Source organism: Microplitis mediator, chromosome 8, assembly GCF_029852145.1.
Source record: "Microplitis mediator isolate UGA2020A chromosome 8, iyMicMedi2.1, whole genome shotgun sequence".
NCBI classification, from domain to species: Eukaryota; Metazoa; Arthropoda; class Insecta; order Hymenoptera; family Braconidae; genus Microplitis; species Microplitis mediator.
This window is the reverse complement of record NC_079976.1, coordinates 19,525,979-19,548,601: the sequence shown is the minus strand read 5'-3', so window position 1 is coordinate 19,548,601 and position 22,623 is coordinate 19,525,979. Positions and strand designations below refer to the sequence as shown.

Genomic DNA, 22,623 nt, shown 5'->3' with positions numbered 1-22,623 from the left:
AAAAGCTGTTGTTTTTATTTGTTTCATTTTAAAAGTTTTAGCTACCCAACCCATTACTTTACCTATAAAAGCTTGACCTTGGTCTGTCAAAATTACTTTTGGACAACCATGTTTTAATATGAAATTTTCAACTAGTGCTATTGCGATATCTTTTGCTGTCATAGTTATTAAAGGTATTGCGAAACAATATTTTGAAAGGTCATCTTGCATCGTTAAAATGTATGAGTAACCGTTAGCTGATGTTTTATTTGGTACCACAATATCTAATGCTACTTTATCCCAAATTTCTGCGGATGTATCAGTAATTACCATCGGTTGTTTTGTTTTAATTCTTACTAATTTCTTTTTCTGACAACTGATACATTTTCTAACAAAATCTTCAACATTTTTTTTAATATTATCCCAAAAATATCTTTGTCTAATTCTATTGTAAGTTTTAGTGACACCTTTATGACCTGCCATTGGGGTCTCATGATTTTCTGCCATTATTTTTTGTCTCTCTTCTACTGGAGGTATTATTATTTGATCTCTACAAATGATTATTTTAATATCTGTCCCTTTAAATGTTCTAGCTATAATACTTTTAATTTTTGACCATACAGTTTTGGATAAATTACTTCGTCCCTGAGAAACACTAATTGATTTTAATTTTGATTTTTCCATATATAATTTTAAATTTTTAAAAGCTTTACAATAATCTTTTTCGGTAGCCGCGTCTGTGCTGTTATTTTGAATAACTAACCCAAGTACCTTTTTTTTTGATGTTCCCATTTTGATTACTTGACCTACTTTATAATCAGCAAATGGACTCAAATTTAAATATCCTGACAATAATAATTGTTTTCCTATTTCGCTTGTAACAGGACCGTCTGTATTAAAAAAACATAAATAACTATTTTTTTGCATTTCTAGATTGTCTCTAGTCTCTATTATATTATCGTTACTAAAGTCGTTCGACATTACTGAAACTACGGATGAATCATCGTCAGAATCTATTTCTTCGTTAGATAAATTGTCGTTTGCTATTATAATCGCATCGTTGTTTGGATTGTTTTGGTTTCCGTCTGAATTTAATTGTGTCAGATTTTGTCGTGTGTCTACTTCATCATCAGATGAATTTATTTGTTCGAGTTCGTCAAAATTTTGGTCGTTAAATGAATGTGTTTGTTCTATTTGTTCAAAATTTTGGTCGTTAAATGAATGTGTTTGTTCTATTTGTTCAAAATTTTGGTCGTCAACTAAATTTATCTGTTGATCGAAATTTAGGTCGTTGAATGAATTTATTCGTTCAGGCGATTTTGAATTTTGGTCGATAGGTGAATTTAGTGTAGGATTTTGTGATTCTTTACGTGAGATAGTTTGTTGTGAATTTATAGGGCTTAGATTTTCGTTTATTGTTGACAATCTATTATTATCCCGTTTACTATTTAAATTTTGTTGACGTTTAATTGCTTTTAAAGTAACCATTATGTCTGGCAATTTTGGTTGTGAATTTTTACTAATTGACTTTCTCGATTTATTTTTAAAGTTATTCGCAAGATGTTGTATTTTATTTGGAATCTGTTTCTGTGAATGTGTGTGTTCGTCGTAATCTGTACAACATGAACATGTTTTGATTTTACGTTTTCTAGTTGATCTACGTAGTTCTTGTGTAATTTTATTAGTATGTGTTTGTTCCGTATCAGTACCGAGAGGTCTGTTTTTGTCTGTATTATTTAAATTTGGGTTTGTTTTAGTAGTATTTGTTTGTGTCTTTACTGTATTTTTATTGGCTATTTTTTTCTGTGTTAATGTGTTGTTTATTGTAGTCGTTGTTTCGTCGGGTGATTCTATTATCATGGGTTCTGTTGTGAAAGAATTTTCCATTATGTCATTAGTTGACATATTCATTTTATTTTCTGGTTCGTTATGAATTAACGCGGAGACGTCCATAATTCTTGGGTGATCGCCTCCTTCGTCAGAAGACCATGGGATTGCACCTCCCATGTCTTTATTATTTACGGATTTGGGTTTAATAGGAGTTCTAGGAGTGATAGGGATTGTCTCAATTGGTGATTCAGTACTAATGTCATTTGAATGTTCGGAATATATTTTTGAGTCAGTCATTTCTGTTTCGTCAGTGTTTGATTCGTCGTCTGAAGTTTCTGGAATTATTATTTTTTCAATTTTTTTGCTTTGTTTATTTACTTTTCTACGTGTACGTATTGCTGGAGAAGGTGTAAATTCTGCCATCTTGGTCGTTCTTTTAATTTGAGAAGGAATAGGTTTATTTTTATCGATTTTTGTATTTCTCTTATCTGTTTGTATATTTAGGTCTGAATGTGTGGATGTATTTTGTGTTTGTACGTTTGGTGATAATGATAATGGAGTATTTGTGTTTTTGTAACTTTTAGGTGTCTGTGGATTTAGAGATTGAGGTGATGGTGTTAAATTACGTAAATTTTTACGTTTTGGAGAATTTATATAAGACAACCCGAAATCTGTCAAGTAAGAATCGTCACTTAAACACGAAGGGTTATATTTCATGAGTTTTTTTCTCAGAGCTACCGCATCATAAATGTCTCCTGATGACGATGATACGTCAGAGTAATCAGGGAGATTTATCGGTTTATTTGATTCTGGATTTGATAAAACATTTGAATTTGATTTAGACTCTTTATTTATTTTCGTTTTTTCGTTAGATTTATTTATAGAATTTGAATTTTCATTAGGGTCTAACTTGCTTTTATTTTGATTATTTTTATTCATTAAATTGGATTTTAGTTCTTGAGGATTATTTGTATTTATTTTATTATTTTTATTTTTACTGTAATCAACTTCGCTTAGTGATTCAGTACTCGAAAATTTTTCATATGGATTATATCGTCTGAGCTCAGATCTTTTCTTTTTTAAATTTTTATTTTTACCGATATATCCGTTTTTATTATTTTTACCTAACCGCCGGTCGCTAGGGTAGCTAATCCTATTGCCGTCGCTAGTGGGTTTGACGACTGGGTTTCTAGGCCCAACCGCTTGAGTTTTTGACTCAAGAATTTTTCGTTTTTCGACCGAATCTTGTAGATCGACCGCTTGAGTATTTTGCTCAAGAATTTTTCGTTTTTCGACCGAATCTTGTAGATCGACCGCTTGAGTATTTTTCTCAAGAATTTGAATTTTTGAATTAATTTTTCTAACTCTGTCGACTGAGTTAGTTGCAATTTTATTTTTATCGCAAATTATTTTATCATTTATAGTATTTTCCTCTGAACTTAATTTATTTTTATTAATATTTTTCGATTTTAATTTTTCATTTGAGCTACTTGACTCTGAATTTTTATGATATTTAGATTTCTTTTTTATAACTTTACCATCATCTGAAGGATCTGAAGTCCGTAATCTAGCGATTCCTGGTTTACCGGGTCGCCATTTAATTTTAATAGGATACGTTTCACGGTTTTCGATTATTGGATTACGCGATAAAGCGTCCGCGTTTGTATTTATTTTTCCCGCCTTATATAACACAGTGTACTCGAATTCTTTAAGCCGTTCTCTCCATCTCATTACACGCGATGTTGGGTCATTCATATTATTTACCCAAACTAGCGGTCTGTGATCGGTGACAAGAGTGAACTCTCTGCCATAGAGATACGGTCTAAAGGTTTTCATACCGAATAAAGCTGCAACCATTTCTTTTTCTGTGGTTGAGTAATTTTTTTCATGTTTGTTAAGCACACGAGAAGCTGTTGCGACAATTGTGTCTTCGCCAATTTTACCCTGTGAGAGGATTGCTCCAACTGCGTAGTTAGATGCATCGGTCGTTAATATAAATGGTTTCGAAAAATCTGGATATTGCAATATCGGAGCTGTACATAGTTTATCCCGCAAGGTTTCAAAAGCTACCTGATGTTCAGGCGTCCATGTAAATCTTGCGTTTTTACTTGTAAGATCAGATAGGCACTTAGAGATTTTTGCGAAATCCTTAATAAATCGCCGATAATAACCAGCAAGTCCGAGAAATTCTCTCACTTGAGTCGTACTTCCGGGTGTTTTAAAACATTTAATTGCTTTTATTTTATCCGGATCAGGCTTGACACCGTCGGCAGATATAAGATGGCCCAAATAGATTACTTCTTTTTTTAAGAATTCGCATTTATCGGCTTGTAGAGTTAAATTCGCACTTCGCAAGCGTTCGGCTAATTTATTGAATTTAGTGTTGTGTTCTTCTAGAGAACGTGCGTAAATAACGATATCGTCTAAGTAAACAAAGAGATCAGCTCCTTGTAACCCGCGCAAGACTAAATCCATTAACCTTTGGAATGTTGCTGGAGCATTTTTAAGTCCAAATGGCATTCTATTAAATTGATAATGACCATGAGGAGTTGTAAATGCTGTTTTGTGTTTATCTTTAGAATCTACTTTCAATTGATGAAAACCGGATTTTAAATCAAATACTGAAAAATAAATCGCACCACCTAATTGATCAAGAATATCATTTATCAACGGTAGTGGATATGCATCTTTAACAGTTTTATCATTTAATTTGCGATAATCAATTACTAGACGCCATCTTTTATTGCCTTTAGAGTCAGCCTTTTTGGGTACTATCCATAAAGGAGAATTATACGGTGAGGTCGAAGGTTCAATTATATCCATTAACATTAATTCCGTTATCTGTTTTTCTATTTCGTCTTTCTGTGCAGGAGGGTGTCTGTATTGTCGAGTATTTACAGGAACGTCGTCGGTAGTAGGTATAGTATGGGTTGCTGTCTCTGTCGCGCGCAGTGGTTCTCCCGGAATGTGGAACAGGTCAGCGTATTTCTCTACAAGAGAAACTATTGCTTTACGCTCTTCCTCATTCAAATGTTCTAAACGCAAAAGTTTTAACACCTTATCAACACGATTTCCCCGCGTCCGAGTACTGTTATCGTATCTATCCGTGTCGTCTTGCGTCAAGCTAGTATCCTCGTCTTCGCTTGTCCCGAAAGGGTACAGAGGAATTACGGGTACTTTTACTTTAACATCTTTATCGAGAGTATTAATCGCGTACAAATGAGCGATACCGTTATTATTACTTACTAAAGCTTCGCCTGCGTAAATACCGTTTTCAAATTCAATACGGGGTGTATAACCCTCTTCTAGTTTACTATTTACTCGAACAAACATTGCTGTTTTTGTACGAGCTTTTAAAACGAAATATTCTCCTTCTGTTAATGACATTTGTAAATTATTTAAGCGTTGAAATGTTACCGTATTATCTACTAAATTTATTATTCCGCCATGTTCTCGTAAAAATTCCATGCCGAGTATGCCCGTATAATCTAAAGGAAATTCATCTGGTATTACGTGGAAATAAGTATTTTTATTGAAAATTTCTATTTTTATTCTACCTAAAGTGATAGCTTCAGAGACACCATTTAATTTATAACAATAAGATTCATCAATTAATTTTTTATATTTTACTTCTCCATATTTTATCAAATTTAAATTACAGCCGGTGTCTATTAAAATTTTTCCATAACTAGATATTATATCTTTAGATCTAAGCATAATCGACGTGGGCTTATAGTCAGTTGCTATAGCACCTACGGAATAAGTTTTTGATGGTAATCTTAGTTTGGGTGTGGTATCTGGCGCTGCGCTGCTACGTTTCCCATCGGCGCGCCTGTACGAGGAAACGTTTTGTCGTTTCCCGTATTCGTATTCTGATTTGAATTTAACCCGTCGCGTTTTCCTTCGTTGTAAATTTTTCTACGGCAATTATTAACTGAATGACCATTCATATTGCAATAGCTACACTTTAAAATATTTTTATTTGGATCTGGTCTTAGTTCAGTTTTATTTTTATACATTAAGGCTCTACATTCGTCAATATTATGGTTATTTCTTTTACAAAATTTACAGAATTTAATGATTTGTTCTATTGAATGATTTTTATTTTGATATTTATTTTGTTTTTCTGTGTAATTTTGAGTATTATTATAAGAATTCTGACGATAATTATTTTTATTACTATTGTCCCGAGTATTTCGAGGGTCAAGTTTGTTATCTGAAGGAATATGATAATAATCTTTACTTTCTTTTGTAGCATGGGAGTCATATACTTTGAAAAAGTTGTCGACATTTTTCATTTGTTGTAGTTGTCTTTCTACTTTTTCGGCAGATTTTGTCGCAGATTCGAGGTCTGAATATCTATCCTCTTGTAAGAAAATAGCAAATTTCGGGTGTAAACCTGACATAAACGATCGAATTGCGGTTTCTCTAGCTAGCGTAGCTTTTTCTATTTTATTTTCCCCGTCGGTATATTCGATTTCTGATAATGTACTTTGTAAGTGTTGACTTACTCTGTAATTAAAGTCTATAACGCGTTCGTTTGGGTTTTGTCGGAAATTGTCAAATTCTTTCATCCACAATGAAACTTCTTTACTATGTCGAAAATGTAAATTTAAGAATGAAATGAAATCTTCAATGTTTGTCGGGTCTAAATTGCTAACCCTTTTTAAAGGTTCGCCTTTACATTTGGTCTGTAATAATTTAACTAGAAATTCTTCGTCAATTTCGTCTTTAAAAAGTTTTTTAGCGTTTTTGCATGCTTTAGTGAATGATTCTATCGGGTAACCGTCTTTTGTACCGTCAAAGTCTGGAATAGTTTTCAAAAAGTCTTTATAATCTATTTTATTTCCTGTGATCAAATTTTTTGTGAAGTTAAGGTTTTGAGGCGTTTGGTGTGAAGCACCTACGGGTGGATTTTTTTCGAAATGTGATTTTATTTGATGTGCAATGGCTGCTTGACAATTATCTTCAAATTTATTTTTCATTTCTTGTTTTTCTGCTATTAATTGTTCGATTTGTGCTTTTAATGCTGTTATTTCGTTCTGGGTCTCCATAAGGGAGGTTTCCATTTTTTCGATACTCATTTTATATATATATATTTAAAAGACAGAGGAAAAAAAAAAAAAATTCAACAATATAATTGACTTACTACTTAATTGAATATACAGGTATAAGCTGCTAGTGCACTGGTGATCGTAATCGCTGCTGTCGTTGTTATCGCTGCCGTTGATCTCTCTGCTAGTGCTGTCGTAGTTTTCGTTGATGTTGATAATGACGATATGCCCAATCGCCGTAGGAAAATTTTCAATTTCTTGATGATTGAATGATGCTCGTAGAAAATATTTTCAATGTATATATTCGATGCTGTTATTATATATTTATGATCTCTTGATGTTTCTTGATTTTTATTTTGTTTTTTTTTCTTTTTTTTTTTTTTAAAAAACTCTCACTTTTATTTTGTTAAAAATTTATTAATTTTACTTCGGCTTTATTATTTATTTTTTTTTTTTTATTAAATTCTTGATATTAGTTTTTAAATTTTATTTAATTTTTGTTAATTACTTTTGTTTAAACTCCGCGATTTAATTTTGAATTTTAATTTAAATTTTCACAATTTAATTCTCGTAAAAAAAAATTTTCGAAATTTTTACTTCAAAAATATGTGTGTTTAAAAAAATTTCTGTTTTTTAAATTTACTCACTGTGATGAAAAATTTTCTGATTTACGGAAAAAAAAAAAATTTCCGGATTTTTGAATTCTTCGTTTGAAAATCACCAGGCTACTTCGAGGCTGTTCGAGTCCGTCGCTGCCACCAATTTTAATTATATATAGTTGTTACGTCCTGGAGTCGTGTCGGCTTGTGAGTTGCCGGCGCGAATTATTTGAATTGGACGTGACTGTAGATCTTCGGATACGGGGTAGTTCTCGAAAGCTCGAAATAACTTGGTCGTGATTTAATGAATAAATATGTTTGATTTATTCATATAAAATAGAATAGTCGAAGAATTTGGATAAATATACACTTGAGTTTACAATTATTATGTGACAAATAACTTCGTGTCAAAAGAATAATATAATTAAATTAAACCGGGAGTTTACTTGCGTGTTATAAACCGCACTACTAATATTTCTGGTTGATGTGAGAGAGTGATGGATTGGGCATCGGCTTTTTATATCTTTACATGAGCCAACACCCTAGAGAAAAGTGGGATAAGGTTTGAGGGCCTTATTCCCAAAAAGAGGGAGTTCGTTATCATCGTTCGACGCGGATGCTGTTGCGTCAGCAGTCGGACGATGTTTTTCAATGTTTTCGCTTTTTCGTGGAAAAACTAATTTCACTTTTTATATTCTTTTAACAGTCATTATTTGTCGTACAATTATTCTTATCTATTTTTATTCATTAACATTCTTTTAGAGAAATTGATGATGAATAAATATTATAATGCATTAAAAATATCTTATCTATTTGACTATTTTTAAGTGCATACTTATTAATATTTATTATAAAGAAAATATTTTATTATTCTATTATTTAAATATATCGATTTGGCGGGTCTCAGGTCGGTCTATTATTATTTAAGATTTAAAAATTGGCAGAGCCATCTGATGAGCAGGCTGGGACGTAACATAGGCTTTAATACAGATAGAATACTAAATAAAAACAATGGGTAATAAGTATATAAGACATACTTGTACAATCACGATTATAAAAAATTAGATATTTATGAGTTATTTTAAAAAGAATTTTTAATGACATTGGTATAAATTGAATTTTTTGTTTCTGGTTAAACTGTCATTAAATAAATAACTTAAAAAGTACGTGATACACTATGTAAATCTATACAATATAATCAAAAATACATTTACTTTTAAAAAAATAAACAGTTAAATATTATAAATTTGTTCTAATAATAATTGTGAAACCGTTATTAAAATAATCACGTTAAATAAGATAAGCTAAATAGAATTTTAAAATTTTATATACTCAAGATTAGATGACCGAATAGAAATGAAAGTAAACAATTAAAGAGGTTAGAACTAAACCTATATAAATGACATAAAAATTTTTCCTTTCAATTTTTTATTTAAAAAAAGAAATCATTATAAGCTCAAAACTACTTTGTGTTGGAGGAAATTTTATTCGTCACTAATACCCACTTAATGATGCGCGTTTAATAAATTTTAGAAATCAACTACTTGATATCAATTAATTATATTCGTAATGCAACAATTGAATAATAAAAATACTTACGTGACGTCGAAAGGTTTATTCATTCCAATGATAAACAATAATATTGTTAATATGCACCGTAAATCTTTCGAAACTGATAATTAATAAAAATTATATTAACAATTGATAATCAGAATAATTGTATTGCCGAAGATAATGTTCTAAAATGACACAGCAGATAACCTCTCAAATAATTATGTGATTAAAAAAAATGGCGATATACCATTTTTATAATTAAAATATCAGTAAATTTTATATTAACTTGTAAGTGAATTAACTCACTTTAATATAAGGTTATAATTAACAAATGATTCGATATAACTTTTACAAAAAAGTTGTACACTGAACACGGAGTGTAGTCAGATCTATGGGAACATAGAAGAAGTACTATCTCAGTGTTATAAAAGCGGTACGATTGGGATGTAAATAAGGATGGCGCTGTCAATGTCAATCTTATGGTGTGTTCGCGCTCATCACCTGGGGTACTGCGACGCCCACCAGATACCCGGGAAAATTTAAATTTATAGTGAATTTTTTAGAAAAAAAATTTATAACCAATAAAAAAAAATTTACTGAATTATCAAGTGTGCTGATTACAATGAAATTTAAGTGAACAAATTTTAATGCAACGAATATAAATCTTTATAAATAGTATCGATATAAATAACAAAATAAATTAATGGTTAATTAATAAAAAACATAAATAAAAATTAATTTTATTATACGGCACGTCCTCAAAATTTACTGCATGCAGACAGGAAGCATGATAAAACCGATTTTCATGTATATTTTTTATCAATGAATGATAAATTTATTTTTATATATATATTGATACTATTTACAAAAATTATTCATATTCAAAATACTAAGATCAGTTCACTTAATTGTTACTTTAACCACTACGCTTGTTAATTTATACATTTTTTTTTTTTTAATAGTTATTTATTTCATTTTACTAATTTGATTTTGAATTTTAATTTTCCCGGGTAAATTGCAGGTGTCCCAGTGTTTCGAGGCGGATAATCAGACTACAGCATTATGTTTTCAAATGGCTCAATCGCGGGAGAATTCAAAAAATCACTCGTCCCATCTCTTGTATACTTATAAATATAAAAAAAAATCATTTTTATATTAAATGGTAATTTATAATTTTGCACTATCACATCTGCAATATTAATGGTACCTATAACATCAATAGACATTCTGATAATCATGTTAATTGAAGGTTCATGAAATTTTTAGGCGCTGGTTGGTGTAAAGTTACTGGCAAAAACTTGACTTTTCCGCAATCTTCAGGGTTAACTTTACGTCTACCTATGGCTGTATATTGACAGCAACTTGCGGTTAATTTTAAAAATTCATATTATATTATAATAAAAATTTGAACAGCATTGAAGGGAAAGTACTTACTGGGCAGGAAATTTTACAGACTTTCACCATAAATGAATCTATGACTACAGCATTAAGCACAAATTGAAATTAATAATATTAATAAAAAAATATTATAATATTGTATCGGAAAGAGGAATAGACAAACTGCTTGAAAATCAATGTATTGTATTTTTATCATTTTTTTTTATTTATTAATAACAGTATTTAGCTTATTAGTATATCTATTACACATTTTTAGACACTTTGTGTCGAGACTCGTATTCGAGTCACATAAATTAAAAAGATTGTAATTTACGTGTTGAAACAGTACATAAGCTCATTTTATAAAACATAAAATTATCTTTTAGATGCACAAAAATGAGATAATTTAAGTCAAACGTTAAATGACCAAAAACAAAATAATGTAAGTCAAACTTTACATGTAAATAAATAAAATAATTTAAATCAAACTTTAGATGCAAAAAAAAAATAAAATAAAATTTAATATTTGTTCTCTTCTCGGTATATTAAACGTTATGATTAACTACTGATAAGATCCATATAATTAAGTTATACCACGTAGAAATAAATTCAACTGTAACTCATTGAGTGACACTTACTTATATTAAATTCTTAGAAATAATTACTATCTAATCAGGTCATCGTATTATTTTACTATAAAACATAGTCTTATATAAAATCACTGACTCATGCCATCAATGATGTTACAGTTGAATATATATCGCAGTTGGATCAAGAAAATCGATAGTGAACATTATAAAATCTTCATGAATTCATGATAATAAGAGGCCTACTTCCGAATAATTAAGGGCATTCTTAGACAGTGCCCCACACTTTTTGTAATTGTGTAGTGACCTTCAACTGTCATAATCGTACTAAAAATTTAATTAGTTAAAAAAATACATAAAACCTTAATTTAAAAAAATATAACGTAGTTGCAATTTCACCGAGATATAGAATTGAGAGAAAATTACTTGGTTGGTATCAAATAGCAGTTAAATTTAACAAATTTTGTTTAACTTCTAAATGATATCAACTGAAAGTGATTTTTTTTAAAATTATCATCTCGGTGAAATCGCAGCTACGATTTATTTTTTAATTTATTCTTCAATTATTTTTTTAATTAAATGATCCAATTTTGGTACGCTTATGACAGTTGAAGATCATTGAAAATTTTCAAAGAGTGGAAGAGGGGCACTATCTGAGAACGGCCTCAATTAAACGTAAGCAGAATAATATCAGAAAACAAAAGATAAAATAACATACCAAGATTCAAAATTGAAAGACATAATTTATGAGTCGAAGGGTGATCTTTTGTTTGAACACTCATCCGTGGATCCTTCATGTTTGCGTTTAGGTGTCTGGAAACCTTTGGTGCGGAGATCTTTTTCAGTCAATGGTGTAGTTTTGTCCATGAGGGTAATGTCTTCTGTTGATTGAACTGTTAGTATAGGAGCACCTTCTATAATAGAAAAAAAAATATATAAATTGCCCTTAGGCTTTTAAAAATTTTGAACTAAGTAAAAATGGTAATAGTGTCAATTATTTACCAGCATGTAAAGTAACTCTCCCCAAAATACGTAGAAAGCATCCTTTCTTGAATTCTTTCCTCTCGTCGTAACGGATGACTTTGATTTGTAATTTGAACTTTTCGCTGACAATGACACCCCCTCCATGAATGCCACCATACGCCGTTACCTTTGCAAAAGGTTGTTTGAGATACCCTTCAACATCTGTAATAGAGAAAAAAACAATATTGAATGATTGACATTTCACTCAATTACTATGTCTAAAAGATTCCATAGAATCCACTCAAATGGGCCAAAAACTGCATAGAAACAAATGCAACTTTATTGGATCTTATGCGGTTTTTTACCCGTTTGAGTGGATTCTATGAGAACTTTGGGATAGGGTAATTTGACTTCACTTACACATCTTTCCATCAGTATTCACGACATCTTCAATGTTCACTACAGGAATGTCCGCAATGTTGGTTATCTCGTCTTCAAACTTAGCTGTGTCGATTGTAATGGTTGTCCCGGAAAGCATCACCACCTCGAGATGTGCAGTGGTTTCATGTGCGTTACGGTAGCGTAGGTTAGGAAGAGTCGTCCGTCCTCGCGAGATTGTCATGATCTGAAAATATAAATAAACATTATATGATATATTTTAAATTAAATAATCACTTGAAATACTTAAAAATTTTATTCTTATGGTACGATCTTGTATTAGCGGAGAGTATTTTAAAGCGAGCTCGCCCCAAAATAATAAACGCCCTAGCAGACCTAAGTTACCGTAAATTTACGGTATTTTTACCGTAAATCTACCGTAGAATACCGTAAAATTCGAGTAGATTTACCGTAAATTACGGTAAATCCACCGTAAATTACGATACATCCACCGTAAATTACGATAAATTCACCGTAAATCACGGTAAATCGGTATTTTCCGGTGAATTACCGTAATTTACGGTGGGTTTACCGTAATTTACCGTAATTTGGGTCCGTTAGGGCGTACTCGTGAACGGTTTCCGTTGTTGATGACTACTTTGAATAACGATGACGGTTTTTTATTTCCAGGTGGACCGGTATTTACAGTCTTCATCCCTTCAATTAAATCTACATATCCACGTAGTTCACTGTAAATAAAATAATCATGATAAATTAAAATACATAATAATTAATAAATACGAGGAATGGTGTGGGTGGAGCTGGCGGGGATAGAAAAGAAAAAGGAAGTTATGAAGGCGAAAAGCAAGCTGAAAGGGGATCGGGAAAGAATTGAGGATGATCTAACGGTGGATGAGAGGAGGACAAGGTGGAAGATAGAGAGAGAGGCACAGAGGGAAAGATTAAAGGGAAATAGGGTGAAGGTAGGTTATATGAAAATATGGGTGAATGGGGAGATGAAAATCTGGGACGAAGTGGGGGAGGAGTGGATAGAGAAAAAGGGAAACGAATAAGGTTAAGGGACAGGGAGGAAGGGAGAGAAGAGGAGAGAATACGGGGGGGGGAGAGGAGAAGAAAAGTTAGAGGTATATAAGATAGGGTTTTGGAATGTAGCAGGATTGAAAAATAAGGATGAAGAGTTTTGGATGGGCATAAAAGAATGGGATGTGATTGTATTAATAGAAACATGGCTGGATGAAAGAGGATGGAAGGAGTTAAATGGAAAACATAAAAAAGGGTATAAGTGGGTGGTGCAGGACGCGGTAAAGAATAAAGGAAAGGGGAGAGCAAAAGGCGGGATGTTGTTGGGCATCAAGGAGGAACTAGAAATAGGAAAACAGGGAAACAATGGAGAGAATGGATGGATAGAAAGAGAGGTGAAACTGGGGAATGAATGGTGGTGGATAGTAGGGGTTTACATAAATGGGGACTGTGATAAAAAATTAGAGTTGATGGCGAACTGGATAGAAGGAGAAGGGGAGGAAAGGAAAGTGATAATAGGGGGGGATTTCAACGCGAGAACAGGGGAGGAAGGGGGATTCACAAGGGTAGGAATCGACGGAAAAAGGGGAATAGATCGAAGGTCAAAAGATAAGGTAGAAAATAAGGATGGGAGGAAATTGTGTAGTCTTATAGGGGGAGGAGGATGGGGATTTCTAAATGGGTGTACGGAGGGTGACGAAGAGGGAAATTGGACATTCATGGGGGAGAGGGGGTGTTCGGTTATAGACTATATAGTGGTGAGTGAAGAGGTAAAAGAAAGAGTGAGGAGGATGGAGGTGTTAGAGAAAGTGGATTCGGACCACCTACCAGTGGTAGTCTGGATTAAGGGAGGAGGGAGGGAGAAATCTAGTGATAGAGGTAGAAGGGGTGACAGAGTGAGTAGAGGGGTATGGACGAAGAGAGGGATAGAGGTGTTTAGAGAAAAGCTTAGGGGGTGGGGAGGGGGGGATAAGGGAGTAGAGGAAGAATGGGGGATGCTAAGGGAGAAGGTAAGGGAGGGTATAGAGGAGACTGAGAAGGTGAGAGGTAAAAGAAGTATGAATGGTTGGTGGGATGAGGAGTGTAAGGAAGTAAAAATGAGAGTAAAGGAGAGTCTGAGGGCAGTAAAGGAGAAGAAAGGAGATGTAGAGAAATATAAGGACGAGAAGAGAAGATTTAGAAAGTTATGTGAGGAAAAAAAGCGGGCAGAAAAGGCGAGATGGGAGGAGGAGATTAAAGCAATAAGGTCAGAGGGACAGGTATGGGAAGTGGTAAACAAAGGTAGGAAGAAAAGGAAGAGAGTTAATGAAAGTATTGAGAGAAAAGAATGGGATAGATACTTTAGAGAATTGTTAGGGGGGGTGGAAAGTAGAATAGGTGTGGAGGAAAGGGAAGGAGTGATCATAGGGGATGAGGAGGAGGATATATCTCTTCAAGAATTAAGAGAGGTATTGAAAGGACTGAAGGAAAATAAAGCGATGGGAGAGGATAGAATCCCAAATGAGGTATGGAAGTATGGAGGTGTTGCGTAAATTTCAAATGTTCGCGCCAGAACATTTGATAACTCGACGCTCTACTATACCAGAGGTGCTGCTATCGACGCGCCCTCTGATACTCGGAATTTCAACTCGATAGCCAGCTACGCGGCAACTGGCATTACTCTACAACACTTGTGATAGAACACCACGTGCTACCAGTTTTATTGTAATTCAATTACATCGTGTTAATTACTCTACACTATCAAGTACATCATTCTAATTGTAACTCGCTGATACACCATGTATTTGTTATCATCTATATTCTTCAATTATATCCGGTTTTTCATATATAAACTCTGTGCTCATTGCTGTGGTGACCGCGTGTTAAACTAACGTGCGGGCTATATTCATTCACATACTCGCCACCACGTGACTTTGCAGCCACAAATAATTATTGCAATTTACAATTTACTTTATTACTCATTGCTTAATTATTTACTCGTACTCGATGTCAACTGGTATGACTGACGTCATCATTCAGTCATCCAGTAATCTTAATCTCAAAAATCAATATCAAATATTATTTGTGACTGCAAAGTAATTATTATACGTTCAGACTCGGCTCGCTAAGCATCTATTAAGTTCATACTCGGCTCTTACTCGTTCTCAATGTCGCGCATCAAAATTAATTGTGACAAAATGTATACTCGAACTGTTGATGATATTTGTAAATCATTAATTGTTAACAACTTACTCTTTATTGCGCTCTTTTGTATAAATTAATTCACGTGTATGGTGCCGTGTAAATTATATAAAACTCATAATCTATTAAACTCAAATACTCAATCTTTAATTCAACTGCGCTCTATGTATAATTATAATATTTCATGTGTACGGTGCCATGCAATTTATATAAACTCAATTAAACTCAAATGCAATCGAATAATGTTCAATAAGTGCTCTAATATGAACTCGTGATCGACTCTTGTACTCTACGCTATTATCTGTGATTTATTTTTATTAAATATGGACAATACACCAAATCAGTGACTTCTTATTTCTTTCACCATCCCGATCCAGCAAATAAATATTTAATGTAGTTTTTAAGTTAATATTTTACATTATGGTCCTTCGAGCCGGATCGGATGGTGAAAACCGCGTAAAAGTGATCACAGACAAAACTCGTGTTCTCAAACTCTTATAAATTCTAATTTCACAATTAATTCATCAGATTCAATGGCTGATGAAAAGAACTCGACGGGAGATGGAGCGCCCAAGGACGATTCTCCCTCTCTCCCAATCACTCCGAACGTCATCATCACCGGAAGTGATGAGCACTCGACCACGCCAACTGGGATAACACCAAAACCACCAGGCAATCCCAGCGACTCCGACATCACTGATGCGGAGACTCGCAAGGCACTCGACACTCAAGATCCCAAGAAGCGTACTCGCAGGAAGTCCGCCAAGGGATGCGAACTCGAACTCAGGATCAGCGGTCAACTGTCCAGACTGAGGCTGATATCTGACTTTGAAACTCGTGCTTCAGCACTCACCGCTGCGGCAGGTGCAGCATCACTCAAGGCTCGACTCGACGTACTCACCCAGGAGTGGCAGGAATTCTCCGTTATCCACGACTACCTGGCATCCAACGCAACGGAGGACTTCCTCCAACACTCGTACATCAAAGATGGCATCTTTGATGTAACATACAGGTCTTACCTGGGAGCTCGCACTCGCCTATCTACACTCATCCACGAACTCGACACTCCAGCTCAACCAACTCAAGCTCAGAACTCGACTCAACGCCCACAGAGCAGCGTCAATCTTGCTCCACTCAACATCACTCCATTCTCTGGCGACTATGCCAAGTGGCCAGAATTCAGGGACATGTTTAAGTCCGTGGTAATCAATCGCACTGGCCTGGAGGACGTCGAACGTCTCCATTATTTGAAGCCGTACCTGACAGGGCAGGCAGCTCAAGCAATCGCCAACACAACCATGTGTAACGAAAGCTTCTCACTCGCCTGGGGTGCCATTTGTAAACGGTATGATGTACCTCGCTTACTCATCGGTGCTCAGCTCGACAAGCTGGTCAACCTTCCAGCACTCACATCGCGCTCATCAAAACAACTATACTCGCTCATTGATCAGACCCACGAGGCGATCAATGCATTACTCGCCCAGAAGGTCAACCTCCAGGAAGGAGATTGCTACCTTCTCACTCACATAATCATCTCCAAGCTCGACCGCTCGACTCGCGAACATTGGGAACTGTCTCTGGGATCTTCGGTGGAATTCCCAAAACTCAAACAGTTGCGTCAATTCCTGACGGATCGTGCTCGTGCTCAAGAAAGGTACGAAGAAAGTACTGCCAAGGCTGGTGACCAGCACAAATCCAGTCACTCGAACTCGCACTCAAGCTCCAAAGGCCATAAGACCTCCTATGCTCATATGGCAACATCCTCGGCTCCAAAATCGGCTGGAGCATCTACACCAACAAGCACTCAACCCAAAGTGGTGGCTAAAGCACAGTATCCATGCGACCTGTGCCAAGGTGACCACTACCTGGTCAGATGTGACCAGTTTGGCAAAATGACTCCACCACAACGCACTCAGCTGGTGATCCAAGCCAGATTATGCCCAAACTGTCTTGGACATCACCGAGTCGAGTCATGCAACTCACCATTCCGTTGCAGAGTGTGTCAGGAACAGCACCACTCGATGATTCACCCAGGAATCCCTGCAACGCAAACTCGAGGTGCTCCTGCTCAAACTCAATAAGACTTTGCGCTTCCGCACGACACTCAAGCACTCGACATGCACTCGCACTCGCCTACTACAAACTCACCGCACTCAAACAACACTCTTGCCCACACTCAAGCTCAACATACTCATGATCGCAGCACTCGTACTCATCACTCGCCCACTCAGAACTCAACAACTGGTTGTACTCAAACTCATCATTACGCTACGTTACTAGCAACTTGTCAAGTCTACGTAGTGACCAAGTTAAGTACTCACCCAATACGCATTCTCTTAGATACCGGTTCTGAGATATCCTTTGTTTCAGATTCATTGATAAGAATGCTCAATATTTCTCGTGCTCGATCACACCTTACTATCCTAGGGATCGGTGCAGCCAAGGCTGGCCATACCAGAGGGTGTGCAACTCTCACTCTGCGTTCATACCACTCGGATCAATCACTCACAATAAAGGCTCACATCCTCAGTGGTTTAACTGCTCAATTACCATCTGACCAAATCCAAAACACCGACTTGGAACAGTACTCGCATCTCACGCTCGCAGATCCAGAGTTTGGAACCCCAGGTCCAACGGATGTCATCCTTGGAGCTGATTACTACGGCCAGGTCATCACTGGCGAGATCATCAAGTGCAAACCTCCTGGATTACTCGCCCAGAATACAATTTTTGGCTGGATTCTCATTGGTCCAGTCCAAGCTCGGCTCAACAAACCACTGAGAATTCATCATGCTGTCTCCAATCATCATGATCAAGATCTTCAAGACTTATTAACTCGGTTCTGGCTCCAAGAAGAGGTCAGTTCAACTCAATTACGCTCATTAACTCCCGAAGAAGAGGCTTGTGAAGCTCACTTCCGGGACACTCACACTCGAGACAGCTCTGGCAGATACATCGTCAGACTGCCATTGATATCAGACCCGCAACAATTGGGGAACTCATACACAGCAGCTCGTCGCTGCTTACAACATCTCATGCGACGGCTTGATCATGATGCTCGGCTCAAAACACTCTACATGAATTTCATGGCAGAATATCTCGAACTCAAGCATATGGTGCCTGCGGCATCATCTACATCATCAGTTCAATACTTCCTACCCCACCATGGGGTACTGAAGGAGGACAACAACAACTTCAAGATCCGTGTGGTCTTCAACGGCTCAAAACCAACCAGTTCAGGACTCTCACTCAACGACATCATGCATACCGGGCCAAAATTACTCGTTAACATCTTCGACGTACTCATCAGCTCGCGACAACACCGGTTCATCTTCATCACAGATGTTACCAAAATGTATCGACAGATTTTGGTTCACGAAAAGGACCAAGGCCTGCAACAAATACTCTGGTTTGATAAGGAAGGAAACATCATCCCCTTCAAACTCACCACAGTTACTTATGGGACGAAATCAGCTCCATTTCTTGCTGTTCGAGCCCTGCTCCAATTGGTCGAAGATGAAGGACATAGATTCCCACTCGCAATCGATCCACTCACAAAAGGACGGTATGTCGACGACATTTCCGGAGGCGCAGATGATCTCGAGTCACTGCAAGCAGTTGCAGATGATATCGAGGGTCTGTGCAAGGCGGGCGGATTCCCACTCGCCAAATGGGCAAGCAATCATCGCAAACTACTTCAGCTCAATCGTGCGGAAGCGATTACAAAATACAAAATAGAGGATCCAGAAGTCAGCACCAAAATTCTTGGGATGTACTGGTCTTCAAACAAGGATCAATTCTCTTTCAAACACTCGCCACCATGCTCAACTCAACCATGCACGAAGCGTGCAATTCTATCAGAGATTGCTCAGATCTTTGATCCACTGGGATTCCTATCACCACTCATAATTCAAGCCAAAATGTTCATGCAGGAACTTTGGCTTGTAAAACTCGGCTGGGACACTCCATTGCCTGCAGAATTACGACAGAAATGGACTTCATTCAAAACTCAACTCGATATGATTCATATCATCAAGATTCCCAGATGGATCCACTCGTCCACGAACTCGGCTCTAGAAATCCATGGATTCTCCGATGCCTCGCAATTGGCGATGGCTGCGGCAGTATTTATCAAGGTCCTACCGACAACTCGAACTCAGAGGGCAAAGGTTACGCTGCTTTGCTCTAAAACCAAGGTGGCACCGTTGAAACCCCTAACGATTCCACGCTTGGAACTCACCGCGGCTCACATGTTGGCAAAGCTCGTCAAACACTGCCAGATTACACTCAACTACTCGCATGTGCCAACATATCTCTGGACCGATTCATCAATCACGCTCACGTGGATACACTCGCACCCGTCTCGCTGGAAAGACTTTGTCAGGAATAGGGTGTCATTCATTCAAGAACTAATTCCAGATGGCCACTGGAAGTTTGTCCCTGGCACTGACAATCCAGCAGATTGTGCAACTCGAGGCTTGACAACCAGTCAGCTTAAAACTCATCAACTATGGTGGTCTGGCCCATCATGGTTGCTCGAAGACTCGCCGTCCTGGCCAACCAGTCCTATTCATAAAGATGCAGATACTCACCTGGAAGAACGTCCAGTCAAATCACTCTATGTTTCGGCTCAACCACTCAACTCGTCTTGGACATTAATGGAACGTCCAATCCCACTATTGCGTATGCTCAGAGTTACAGCAATCTGTGTGAGGGTACGCGATATAATCAAACGCATACCACACTCGACTCTCGCTCGTCCACTCACATCAACTGAAATCAACCTCGCACTCCAGTTCTGCATCAAGGAAACTCAACGTATTCATTTCCACTCTGAACTCCAATTACTCGCAAAACAGGCATCATGGCCAAAGGATCACCCATTTGCTCGGTTGGTGGCTTATCAAGACACCGATGGCATCATCCGAGTAGGGGGGAGATTGGAAAATGCTCCAAACTCAGATCAACAGAAGCATCCTGCAATTCTACCTCGTGATGCTGCTCTAACTCGACTCGTCATCTCTGATGCCCATCAGCGTACCATGCATGGTGGTACTCAACTCACACTCGCTCATACTCGACTCCGATACTGGATCATCGGTGGACGTCAACCAGTACGTTCACACATACTCAAATGTCTCGTCTGTGCTCGTCATCGATGTGTTCGCGCTCAGCAATTAATGGGACAACTCCCAACTCAACGTGTCACTCCAGCGCCACCATTTTCTCACACAGGAGTTGATTACGCTGGTCCAGTATCAATAAAATCATGGAAAGGTCGAGGATCCAGGATATACAAGGGCTGGATCTGTGTGTTTGTCTGTCTGACCACATCAGCAGTTCACGTCGACCTTGTCAGCGACTACTCATCATCAGGATTCATAGCAGCTCTCCGACGGTTTATTCACCGTCGAGGGATATGTACAGCACTCTACAGCGACTGTGGAACGACATTCCAAGGCGCGTACTCGGAACTCAAGCGGCTCTTCACTCAAGGCACTCAAGAATCTCATGCGCTACTCGATTGGGCCACTGTGCATCAAATCACATGGCATTTCAATCCTCCTGCTGCTCTCCATATGGGTGGTAAATGGGAAGCCGCAGTGAAATCAGTGAAACATCACCTAACTCGCACACTCGGAGAATCAGCCTTCACGTTTGAAGAACTTACGACTCTTCTAACGCAAGTGGAGGGGATTTTGAACTCGAGACCATTGGAGGCTCTATCCGACGATCCTCAGGATCCTTCATCGCTCACTCCAGGTCATTTTCTCATTGGGAGACCAATCGTTGCAATCCCTGAACCTTCACTCATGGATACAGAAGTATCAAGACTCTCTCGCTGGCAGTTCATTCAGCAACGTGTCCAGCATTTTTGGAATCACTGGTCTACCAGTTACATTCAACGTCATCTGGCTCGCACCAAGTGGCATCATGCTCGCAATGACATCAAACTCGGCTCACTAGTCCTTCTCACTGATGAACGAACTCCACCAACTCGATGGCCACTCGCGAAAGTGACTGCACTCCATCCAGGGAAGGACAACCTCACTCGAGTGGTAACCATTCAAACAGCCACTGGTACTCTCACTCGTCCAATTGCCAAGCTCGCACTCTTACCACTTGCTCCAGAACCAGATGCCTAACTCAATGGCAATCTACTCATCAATCATCAGGTACTCAAGATCATAATCAGCAACTCTGTTCCTGATGGCGGGCGGAATGTTGCGTAAATTTCAAATGTTCGCGCCAGAACATTTGATAACTCGACGCTCTACTATACCAGAGGTGCTGCTATCGACGCGCCCTCTGATACTCGGAATTTCAACTCGATAGCCAGCTACGCGGCAACTGGCATTACTCTACAACACTTGTGATAGAACACCACGTGCTACCAGTTTTATTGTAATTCAATTACATCGTGTTAATTACTCTACACTATCAAGTACATCATTCTAATTGTAACTCGCTGATACACCATGTATTTGTTATCATCTATATTCTTCAATTATATCCGGTTTTTCATATATAAACTCTGTGCTCATTGCTGTGGTGACCGCGTGTTAAACTAACGTGCGGGCTATATTCATTCACATACTCGCCACCACGTGACTTTGCAGCCACAAATAATTATTGCAATTTACAATTTACTTTATTACTCATTGCTTAATTATTTACTCGTACTCGATGTCAACTGGTATGACTGACGTCATCATTCAGTCATCCAGTAATCTTAATCTCAAAAATCAATATCAAATATTATTTGTGACTGCAAAGTAATTATTATACGTTCAGACTCGGCTCGCTAAGCATCTATTAAGTTCATACTCGGCTCTTACTCGTTCTCAATGTCGCGCATCAAAATTAATTGTGACAAAATGTATACTCGAACTGTTGATGATATTTGTAAATCATTAATTGTTAACAACTTACTCTTTATTGCGCTCTTTTGTATAAATTAATTCACGTGTATGGTGCCGTGTAAATTATATAAAACTCATAATCTATTAAACTCAAATACTCAATCTTTAATTCAACTGCGCTCTATGTATAATTATAATATTTCATGTGTACGGTGCC

At 36.9% G+C, this 22,623-nt stretch overlaps 3 protein-coding genes across 3 annotated transcripts; 2 read left to right on the top strand and 1 right to left on the bottom strand.

Moving 5' to 3' along the window:
• Positions 1–11,724: 11,724 nt before the first annotated feature.
• Positions 11,725–13,036, bottom strand: LOC130673897 (uncharacterized). Its single transcript, XM_057479110.1, has 4 exons — positions 12,950–13,036; positions 12,364–12,568; positions 11,983–12,165; positions 11,725–11,894 (listed from the first exon to the last, which is right to left on the bottom strand). The coding sequence occupies exons 1-4, from the start codon at positions 13,034–13,036 to the stop codon at positions 11,725–11,727; spliced, it is 645 nt and encodes a 214-aa protein (XP_057335093.1).
• Positions 13,037–16,076: 3,040 nt separating this feature from the next.
• Positions 16,077–17,624, top strand: LOC130673895 (uncharacterized). The gene has a single exon (XM_057479109.1). The coding sequence runs from the start codon at positions 16,077–16,079 to the stop codon at positions 17,622–17,624; it is 1,548 nt and encodes a 515-aa protein (XP_057335092.1).
• A 36-nt stretch (positions 17,625–17,660) lies between these two features.
• LOC130673894 (uncharacterized) lies at positions 17,661–21,689 on the top strand. The gene has a single exon (XM_057479108.1). The coding sequence runs from the start codon at positions 17,661–17,663 to the stop codon at positions 21,687–21,689; it is 4,029 nt and encodes a 1,342-aa protein (XP_057335091.1).
• The last annotated feature ends 934 nt before the right edge of the window (positions 21,690–22,623 follow it).

What these genes read in the sequence shown, in the direction of transcription:
- LOC130673894 (XM_057479108.1), top strand. Translation starts at nt 17,661, where the DNA reads ATGCACTCGCACTCGCCTACTACAAACTCACCGCACTCAAACAACACT.
- LOC130673895 (XM_057479109.1), top strand. Translation starts at nt 16,077, where the DNA reads ATGGCTGATGAAAAGAACTCGACGGGAGATGGAGCGCCCAAGGACGAT.
- LOC130673897 (XM_057479110.1), bottom strand. Translation starts at nt 13,036, where the DNA reads ATGAAGACTGTAAATACCGGTCCACCTGGAAATAAAAAACCGTCATCG. An exon ending in ACAACGGAAACCGTTCACGA is followed by an intron (nt 12,569 to 12,949) that starts GTACGCCCTAAC and finishes TTATATTTTCAG; the next exon opens with ATCATGACAATCTCGCGAGG. An exon ending in GAATACTGATGGAAAGATGT is followed by an intron (nt 12,166 to 12,363) that starts GTAAGTGAAGTC and finishes TCTCTATTACAG; the next exon opens with ATGTTGAAGGGTATCTCAAA.